Source organism: Furipterus horrens, unplaced genomic scaffold, assembly GCF_987537825.1.
Source record: "Furipterus horrens unplaced genomic scaffold, mFurHor1.1.pri manual_scaffold_9, whole genome shotgun sequence".
Taxonomy (NCBI): domain Eukaryota; kingdom Metazoa; phylum Chordata; class Mammalia; order Chiroptera; family Furipteridae; genus Furipterus; species Furipterus horrens.
Window position 1 is genome coordinate 96,452,442 of NW_028327179.1, and position 10,714 is coordinate 96,463,155.

Genomic DNA, 10,714 nt, shown 5'->3' on the forward strand with positions numbered 1-10,714 from the left:
AGCCTGCGTGGAACCGTCTGCCGCCCTCCCATCCGAGACACGCAGAGGCCCCACGCTAAGTCCCCACCCCTCCTGGGCCCAGAAGCGCACAGAGAGCCTCCCGGGTGCTCAGCACATCGCCCCCTCCCCCGCCAGGGCCCCCTCCAGGCCTCTCCTGCTCCAGAATGATCGCTCGCCCCCCACTCACCGTTTGCCACGCCGATCCCGGCAGCGGGTTCGGGGGCAGAGAGCACTGGCTAGGAGGGGCAGCGGCAGCTCTCAAGAGGAAAGAGCTTCTCAGCGGAGAGGGGAGCTTGGGCGGTGGACGAAACCGAGGACGTGGAAAATTGCTGGGGGAAAAGGGGAGGAGAGGAGGGTGAAGTTCTGGGAGCTGATTGGCGACCGCGCCCGTGGGGGGCGGAGCCAGGCCGTCTACCTTCGGACCGCAGAGGGCCGGCTTTGCTTCGGTTTCAGCACAAAGATGTGGCCGAAAGTTCAGGATGGAGACACTGGCGCCCGCCCTGACGTTGTAGCCGGGCACTTTGCTGAAAACTAAATCTGTGAGATTATTTATGAATAAGTGATAGGTTGCTAAATAATGATATATTTTTATGCGGGATAACGCACACATATTGCCAAGGACGAGTTCAAAATCTGTGGGTCCTAGATATATTTTTAATTAAGAGAATCACTAAAATGGAACGTATGGTTACATTCTTATAAAAGGAAGATCGTGCATTGCTTATCTAAGGGCAGGGCTAAGAGTGAAGAATTGGCTATATTGATACTGATCTTCATAACTACTGAGTTGTTTTTAAAAATATCACATGCATTGTTTTATGGATTAAATAAAACACGAGAGGGTTACATTTTCTGCTAACCAATAAATAGGTGACAGATATTAAACACGAGGGAGAGAAAAGGTATGGCTGTTACGCCACTGTAACATTCTCTGCTAACCAGCTGGACGGTGCATGCATTTCCTGTGGCCGTGATCAACAAACTTAGCTTCTGGAAACAACACACTTACTATCTTTATTATTATATAGCTCTGTAGCTCAGAAGTCCAGCCAGCATCTCCCTGGCTAACATCAGGGTGTAAGCAGGGCTATGTTCACGCTGAAGTTTCTAGGGGAGAATCCACCTCCTTGCCTTCTCCAGCATCTTTGGCTTGGGGCACCTTGCTCCAAGCCAACGATCTCATCAGTCACCAAGCCAGCAATCTCCATCACGTGAGCCTGTGCTCCTTCTCTGCTTATTTCTGAACAAGTTTGACCTGTTTGTTATCTTTCTGTCCTGGATCCAGTAGGCATCCCTCAAGTCTAAAGCCCACCTCCCCTTTTATTCTCTTTCCTTTAGGTCTTTCTGGTCCTCTTCTGTCTTCGTCATTGTTCATCTTCATCCCCCAGGTCGTTTAGTTCTTTTGGGGGGGGGGGGGAGTGTAGTGGGTGGAGGACCTTAGCAACAGAATACTTGCACTATCCTCTTACTGCCACTTAAACGTCAGTGCTTTTCAGAGGTGTTGAGACAGTAGGTGAGGAGGGACATGCTCAACTCCCAGTCTGCGTGGGCTCCCCTTTCCCCCGTTTCCTCTGTAGGTCCCCACCCTGGCCAGACTTTCCTCCCCAGTTCCAGAGTCAGTCCACAGAGTGCAGGTCGGTGACGTCAAGGGAGGAGGGGCGAGGGGCCTAGGGTGAGAGGAAGCAGCTGGGGGAGGAGAGGCACTGAGCCAAACAGCCTGGCCCGCATTAGTGGGGAATTCGCTGGCTGAGGTCTGCTGCCTGCGTGTGCTGGCGGGGTGGAGGAGGTCTGCTGCAGTCTGCTCTGGCCCTGTCTTCTCTTAGCCCCCCAAACACACACACACAACACACGCGTGACACGCACATGCACACGGAGCAAAGCGTGGAGGACTCGCCAGCATCTTGGCTTCATGAATTTCATGCTGACCGCACTGGAACCTTAAGCGGGCGGCTGAACTTTCCATGAGACAGCAGCCATCTTTACAGTATCCACCTGTGTCTTCCAAATGGTTTCTTTCTTTCTTTCTTTCTTTTTTTTTGGAAATTGATATCTTACATACGTGTAAGATAGTTCTTGAACTTGGAACAATAGTTTTCTTCATTGTTTATTACTTTACCTTCCATCGTCAGCTATCATCACCTCCTGCCCTGGGAACTGAGGTAAGATACGGAGTTTCCAAAAACTGCACAGCGTCATTTCCAGGATTTAACTGACTCCCTGAGACCACGCCATGTTTCTGTGAAGGGGCCAGCCCCTCTCTCATATGTAGAGTAGATATATACATACTGGAAACAAGACTGTCATCTTGGCCCATAAATCATCTGAAACATATATGTCTGGCAGGTCATATAAAATATGCATTCTTTTAAGAAGTTCTGGTTCTTTCATTTAAAAAGCTTCTGTTATTTCTGGCTATCTCTGCAGATTCATAATCCTCTCATTTTTCAATGGGAACAGACAACCAGACTTGGGTGACTGAGTTTATTCTTCTCGGCCTGTCCAGGAACTGGGACACTCAGGTCTCACTCTTTGTCCTGTGCATAGTCATGTACCTGGTGACAGTGTTGGGGAACTTCCTCATTGTTCTTCTGATCAGACTGGACAGCCGGCTCCACATTCCCATGTATTTCTTTCTCACCAACCTGTCCCTTGTCGATGTCTCTTATGCCACAAGCATCATCCCTCAGATGTTGGTTCATTTTCTTGTGGAACATAAAGGAATCCCATACGTGAGCTGCGCGGCGCAGTTATTTTTCTCCCTGGGCTTGGGCGGCATTGAGTTTGTTCTACTGGCAGTGATGGCCTATGACCGCTACGTGGCTGTGTGTGACCCCTTGCGGTACTCGGTCACCATGCATGGAGGGCTCTGTGCTAGGTTGGCCATCGCGTCCTGGGTCAGTGGCTGTCTCAACTCTCTCATGCAGACCGCCATCACCTTTCAGCTGCCCGTGTGCTCAAATAAGTTTATCGATCACATCTCCTGTGAACTCCTGGCTGTGGTCAGACTAGCCTGCGTGGACATTTCATCCAATGAGATCGCCATCATGGTTTCTAGCATTGTCCTGCTGATGTCACTGTTCTGTCTGGTTCTCTTGTCCTACGTCAGGATCATCTCCACCATCCTGACCATCAGGTCCACGGAGGGAAGAAGGAAAGCTTTCCACACCTGTGCCTCTCACCTCACAGTGGTGGCCCTGTGCTATGGCATGGCCATTTTCACTTACATCCAGCCCTACTCCGTCCCCTCTGTCCTTCAGGAGAAGTTGATCTCTCTCTTTTATGCCATTTTGATGCCCATGCTGAACCCCATGATTTATAGTCTAAGGAATAAGAAGGTGAAGGGGGCCTGGCAGAAACTCTTATGGCAATTATCTGGCTTAACATCAAAACTGGTGGCTTGATGAATCATGAGAATCATTTAGAGAAGAGCTTTGTGTGTTCTCCCACTTAAGTCAGATATGACAGGCATCAATGCATCGCCCTGGCAACCAGGAAGGAGATGACATTATGATGTGTACTGGGAATGTGGGTAGGAGGCTGAGTGGTTGGTTTGGGGTGATGTGTGGTATTTTTATGTCCCAGAGGCATGTTCAGTGGAGTTAATCACTGCTGTAGTGGAACTTCCCACACCGAAACTTTATTCATACGGCTTGAGAGTAATTAAAAAAAAAAAAAATTGCTGTTTTGCTTTGTCACATTGTTTGTAATCATGGACCTAGCCATGGATCTTAATTTTGGAACCACTGGTTCTTATTCATCCACATTTTGTCTGGGGTTATCGGGTTTCCATGGGGAACAAGACCCTTCACATTTTAAGCTCACTTTATAAAATGTGTGGTCTATGTAACCACATCCGGTAATTGTGTGAGTCACTGTTCTGAGGAGGGTGTTTCTCTCACGGCTGATTAAATGCTTCTGTGCCGGACCTACATCGTAGGGACACAACGTGTTTTTCTGCGTGCTGGTGGTCACTCAGGAGAAGCCCCCACGGAAGGCCTTGGTTTACACGGACAGGAAGCTAAGTAAAGGTTGTTTGAACTTGCGGCTATTACTGGCCAAGGGAAAGGTGTTGTAGGCTCTGCTGAGTATTCAAAAAGTTTGAGACGGATTCGATTACGTCTATAGGGTACCAATCAAATATTGAAGTTGTCCAACTCTGAATCATCTGTTAACTTTTTCCTAGATGTTAGAAAACAGTAAGCACATTAAATAAGAACTGACGCATAACTATAAAATAAATAGTTATGTAAGAAAGGAAAGATTCCTCGGTCAATGGCAGTGAAAGACAGGACAAGTCTCACATAGGTTGGGGATCAGGATGGCTCAGTCAACTGTTCTGATGTCTCCCATGAAAGGTGCCGAGGGGCGCGAGCATGTGCGAGTTCAGGCATGCCCTGAAGCTGCCCTTGCAGGGCAGAGGAGACGAGGTAGTGGGGATGGGGCAGGCAGCTGAAGAATGGGCAGATCACCTCGTGCACCAGATGCCAAAACATTGCTTCCTTCTATAGCAACGGGCAACCAGTAAAGATTGTTCAGCTGGAGTATGGCATGACAGAATTCACATTTTTGAATTATCACCCCGGCAAATGAGTAGAGGAAGAAAAATCGGAGCCGATGAGATCAGCTGGAAGGCTGCTCCACAGTTCCTCATGAGACGTTAATGGTATCAGAATTAAAGATGTGCGACGGGGAAAGAGAAGTAACGTCAAGTCATGCGATCTCAGAGATTTCAGAAGAGCACTTCCCCTGCTCCCAGAATAGAATTCTTCTGTGGACCCCAGATTGCCTCTAAAATGTCATGATTCTGTGACTTGTGGACTAAGCCATAAAACTGCCCATCATGAACACACCATATATTACATGTCAGGGAAAGGGATGAAAGCAATAAACTACTGAAGAATACAAATACATACATGACACTCCAAGGAGGAAAGTATGTGTTCATGCTGTAGCCTCATTTCTTCTATTGGTTGAAATGTTAGTGACTCTTCTCTACCGTTAATTGCATAATCCCTTTGCCTTCACCCAGCTTCCACTCCACTGCTTCCTGCCCCTCCCCCTCCCTTCCCTGCCCCTCCCCCTCCCTTCCCTGCCCCTCCCCCTCCCTTCAAGGTTAGCGGGGCAGGAAGTCTGTCTCTGAATCTGATCCTCCACTACCCTTACCCACCTCTTTCTTCTGACACTGTCTTTTTGCACTGCTCTTATACCTTAGGACTGCTAAGATTATCTAGGATAGTCTCCCTTTGGAAAAATCCCAAAGTTAAATACATCTGCAAGTTTCTTTTCACGTATAAGGCAGCATAGTCACAGGTTCTGGGAGGCAGGTAAAGGCATCTCTGTTGGGGGAGGGGTCATTATTGAGCCTACCACAGCGCCTATTCAAATTGGCCACTTAGTTTTTCACACGACCCTAGAAACCTTCCACCGCTCCCTACCTTTCTCGTTTTTTTACATTTCCTGCCATATAAGGGGAAATACATTCCCAGGAAGCTCCAAAGAACTTCCATGAACATTTCTTGTGATCTAGATCAGCTGAAAACATCCATTCCGTTTTTGTTTGTCTGAAAACGCCTTTATTTCTCTTGCATTCTCAAAAGGTACTTTCTGTACCTACAGAATTCTTTGTGGACAGGTTTTCTCTCCCCGAGGCTTTAAAGATGTCACGCCCTTGTCACCTGGCTTGACTAGTTTCTGAGAAGAATTCGGCTGCGCTTTAGATCTTTGTTCTTCTGTGTGTGGAATCTTTTTTATCTCAGGCTGCCTTCAAGAGTGTGTCTTTATTTTTTGCTGTTAGATAAAATACGATCTGTCTAGTTTTTTGTTTATTTGTTATCCTATTTGGTCTAATTTATTTGATTTGTTCTTTAACTTCTTTCACTATTTTTTCAGCCATTATCTCTTCAAATATTTCCTGAACTCCTTTTGTCTCCATTTTCTTTCTGTGATTTTTCAGTTTCATATCTGTTAGATGGTTTAATATTGTCACGTGGTGCTGGAGGCTCTCTTCTCTTTTCGTCATTTTTTTTCTCTGCGTGATTTAGTTCAACTAATTTTTATTGACTTATCATTGTCCTCAGATTGTTTTTTGGCTCTTTTGAGTCTACTCATAAGTGATCTTTATTTCTTTTCCTGTGTTCTTCATGCCTAGCATTTCCATCTAATCCATTTATATAGTTTTCAATTATCTGTTGAAATTCCTCAGTTACAATGCTGCCCATCTTTTCCTTTAACTTACGTATGAAAGTGATTTTAAACCCTCGTGTGATATAGTTCCTGTACCCAGGTATATCTGATTCTGGTCCTGTTCATTTCTTTGTTCAGTGTCATAGCACTTTTTTCTCGCCCCTTTCTCTGAAATTGAATTTGGATTGAAACCAGGATATTTGGTGTGTAGGTTAATAGACTCCGAGATGAGCAGTATTATGCTTTGCAGTGGGCACATCTGTTCTGTGGGAATGACTCGGCCATGGTCGGAGCTGGCTTTGAGTTTAGCTGTTGCTGTGGTTAACCTTGGGCAGCAACCGATTCCACCTTCTCAGCATTCCCTGGGCCTAGGGTGGGGTATTTGGTGGGGGGAGGGCTTTCCCAGCATTGCTGTCCCTTAGTTTTCAGCTCTCCCTGTGGAATGGCATGTCAGAGAGTATGTCTTCCCACATGGCTGACAGCTGTGCCTAGTTCCTCAGTTTCTGTCCGATGGAAGGTGAGGGCTTATTCTCTCTTGTCCTGCTTCTGTCTCAGCCTTAGTCAGGCCCTTTCCCCCTGTATCTCAGGCAGGATTGGGGCTTCGTGACCTTGGTCTTCTACAGTGTGAGGAGCCAAATCATAGTCTGAACAGAGTGGCTTCCTGCCCGATGCAAATCCCAGGCCTGGAATGTTTTGTTTTGTTTTTTCCATTCTCTTCTCTCAGCACTGAGTCCTCCTCTGTCACTGAGGGGAATAGCATTTGCTGCTCTTCCCCGGTGGCTTCAGGCTTTTGTTCCATAAGGGGGACAGGTTTGGTGTTGGGAGCATGCCTGCTACTTCCTGCAGAGGTAGTAGAGGCTGCTCTCACTACCCCTCGCCATGGAGGAGGCTCAGACTGGTTGTCCACCCTTCCCAGACTTTCTTCGGTGGACTGTTTTAAGTCCGTGAAGAAATCTTGAGAATTGATGGGGCCTTTTCTTTCTTCTGTAGCTCTCAGCCATGGGATCCTTAGAGTACCCCACACTCACACGTTAGCTTTAGGGAAAAGCCTTCTCACTGACGGGTTAGGTTCCCTGATTTTCCTCTCATGCTCTCGCCCAGGTAAGTGAGAACCCACATCCTGTCTGTCTCTGGAAGTACCTCTCTTTCCTGAGGATTCACGCTCTTTGGCTGCCCTGCGGTCTCACCTTCCTGAGGAGTCCAAGAATAATTATGGTTTTGTAGATTATCTAACCTTACTTTGTTTCAGGGTGGAACAATGCTCTTTTCAGCTTCCTACCACCTCAGTGGAAGCTAGAACAGGCTCAATTACTTATTTTTTTCTTTTGTGTAGACTCTTATTTTTTTTAGAGTACTTTTAGATTTATACAGCAAAATTGAGCAGGAAATACAGGTTTCTTTGCCCACGCCACAGCCTTCTCACTAGAAACATCCCACACCAGAGTAGTATATTTTCAATTACTTTTAAAGGTCTGTTTTAACAGACAAGTTATAAATAGGAGATGTGAATTGTACAGGTAAGTAAAATATAACAATGGCAAATAATGATTTTTAAGCAAGTAAATTTTAAGTGAAGTGACCACTCACTTGGAAGCAGTGCACCAAAATTATTTGCATAGAGTTTGGAGCAAATTATTTTTTTGTATTCATGCTCTTCTTGCAAACCTAGACCTGCACGTTAGTAGTATATGTAGTGTGCCTGTCACAAATGCTTCTTGAAGGAACTACTGAATTTCTAGGTAGACACCTATAGGATGACCTTCCTGGGCAGAAGAGAGAGCATGTCCTGCTTGGGGTCAAGCAGGAATTAAAGGATGGGCTGGACTCACAGGTGGGAGAAGCAGGGAAAAACTTAGATTGTGGTTGACTTTGAAACTCTTCACTCTGAGTTAGTGAAGTTGGGCGTTAAAGTCATTGGACTTCAGAGCAAATCTTTGTGAAGTGGGTAATGGCACATATAATAAAGAGTTGGAATGCAAGCGTTCTACAGAATGAATTGTTTCAGTAATTTTCAAATTTATTCTATCCGAAACACCTGAAAAGTGTTTTATTCTATCAGAAACACTTGAAAGTCTCCAAAGACCACAGTTTGTTGGACGCTCTCTGAATAGTTTCTGACAGTAAGTCTGGGTAGGATGAAGCCTATGATGCTTTGAAATGCACTTGGGAACAAAATACTAATGTAATAGAAATCAGCATTTTTAATAATAAAATGGAAGGACCAATGTGACATGTTTCAAAGTAAGAGTTGATGTGACTTGTTGAAGGACAGAGGTTGAATGAGAGGGGAGATTTCCCAGGTTTTGGGCAGGAGTCTGAGCGCTGTGGAGTCTTGTTCAAAGCTTGGAATCTGAGCACCTGCCTCTGTTGCCCACACAGGAGTGGGGAAAAGCAGTAGTGATGTGAACTACTGGATACTGTGTCAAAGCCCTCACAGCCGTGGCTTTTTCAGCTTTCCTCAGAGAAAATATAAAACCAGTTCTGCGCATTCTGTGTGAGTCCAGAGATTAAGGTGATGGAGAAGCATCTATGCTTTCCCTTTCTATTTTCTGGAAAGTCACAGAACCTTGGTCAGAGTGCCTGGGTGCTGAAATATCAGGGGCTCTGGTACCATGATAGAATAAATTAGTAGATAAGCAGAAGGATCATACATTGGGTGAGTATAAAGATCGAGTAGTAATTAATAGATATTTAGTAAAAGATGATTGGCATGTGGATATAAGAATATATAAATGAGTTGAAGAGCAGATAAGCAAATGGATGGGTGAGTACTTAGATTGGTATGGACAATGGGGTAAATAAGAACATATATAAGTGGTGATGCTGAAAATTACTGAGTATTTGACTTGGTAGATAAATGAACAAATGGATAAAAGATTCACTTATAGGGTGTCTGCCCAGAGAATTCATCAGTGAATGGTAATGTGCCTGCATTCTGTCAATTATAGTGAAACTTTTTATACATATAAAAATGTGAGAGGTATGGAAAGTTAATTCTCATTATTGAGAATTTCAGATACTCTTTTTCCTTTTTTTTTTTTTTCCTTTGGAGACCATAAGCTTCTACTTTTTGTAGATCTTATTTGGAGTCTTAAGCCTTCTTATTAATTGCCATTATTTTTGGAACTTAAGCAGGGTCAGGAGAAATGCAGTCAAAGGTCCATCTACACTTGCAATGCTCACAGCAGCCTTTGCACATATGTCACAGGATGAGAACAACTCTTGACTGCAGAAAGAGAGGTAAGGGAGCCCTGGAGCTGAAGAGGGTAATTGGTTTCTCACTGGGTTTGGAGGCGGGTCTAGTCACTGCTCACTAGAATGAGGGCATGAGGGCTAAACATCAAGGTGAGTCTAGAGGAAGGTATCCCAAAACCTCAGAAAAATGGCTTCTATGATTCTTCTAGAATGACCATAGGCTTCAGTGATTGTTGTAGTCTGAGGAGGATGGAGCATAGCTTACCAAGGGAGAAGAGGGCAGCAGAAGAGCACTGGGAGTGGTGGTAGCAATTAACACTGATGCGCACGGCTCCTGGGGGGATCTGTCAGCCCACATTGCTAATTCAGCCACTGCTCCACCTCATTAGGGTTTTGACTGAGCCAACTGTGGGCCACCTGAGGACCTCCTCCCAGCAGTGTCCCTCAGCATGTGAGCTAGTCCAACCAGCGAGTTCCTAGCCCAGAAGTCAAGGAGCTTGGGAGGCTTCATCTCAACTCTACGGTCTGTCACTTTGTGGGAAGGCAGCACTCTTTTGAAACCAACTTAAACCTAGACTGAAGTACATGTCTCCATTTTTTTTCTGCCACTATTCAATACTTGAGGGCTCTAGTAGAGGTGTCAACAGAGGATGGTCTGATATGATTTTTTAGGGACTTTGGACCAGAGGTATGAAGCACAGATGTTGAAATCTTCTCACTCTAAACAGTGTGGTCAAAGTACTGAAGTTATTCTGCTTTCCTGAAATGACAGACTTTGGTGCATTTTTGATCGAAGGGTTCTCTAGTCCACACTGTAGTGCTGGCAGAGAGAAAGAGAAATGGAGAAATGAAGGGAGGCGAGGAACAGGATGATTTAGTATTTAAAAACTGAAGATTCAATGGGTGAATTCTACATGCAATTTGGGTTAGATGCTAAGGGACAAGCCCAGAGCTGTGAAATGACTTGGACATTAATATTCATGAACCTATAGGAGATTATTACATTTTGGAAAGGATTAATTGTTAATCACTCTTATCTCAATTATTTCCCTGTGAGTATGTATGCAAAATATTTAGATTTTCCTTCCAGTATTAGAAAATAGAAATATAAGATTGCTCAAACTCACAGACACTCAGAATGTGAACAGGGACTAGAACTGAGGTCTCCTGACTCTCATTTCTGGGTTGGTTCCTCTAGAATGGGCTGCGGGGATTGCACGGTGAGACATGTAGACTGAGTGAATTGCCCTAGCCTTACCTATAGGGGAAAAGACATCAGAAGGTGAGCATTTACAAAATGAAGTCATAATAAAATATGCCAAAGTTGATTTCAGGT

At 45.0% G+C, this 10,714-nt stretch overlaps 1 protein-coding gene across 1 annotated transcript; it reads left to right on the forward strand.

Annotated features, from left to right (window-relative positions):
- Nucleotides 1-2,447: 2,447 nt before the first annotated feature.
- LOC150002287 (olfactory receptor-like protein OLF3) lies at nt 2,448-3,401 on the forward strand. Its single transcript, XM_090286916.1, has one exon. The coding sequence runs from the start codon at nt 2,448-2,450 to the stop codon at nt 3,399-3,401; it is 954 nt and encodes a 317-aa protein (XP_090143042.1).
- The last annotated feature ends 7,313 nt before the right edge of the window (nt 3,402-10,714 follow it).

Excerpts from the sequence above, each read along its gene's own strand:
- LOC150002287 (XM_090286916.1), top strand. The coding sequence starts at position 2,448 with ATGGGAACAGACAACCAGACTTGGGTGACTGAGTTTATTCTTCTCGGC.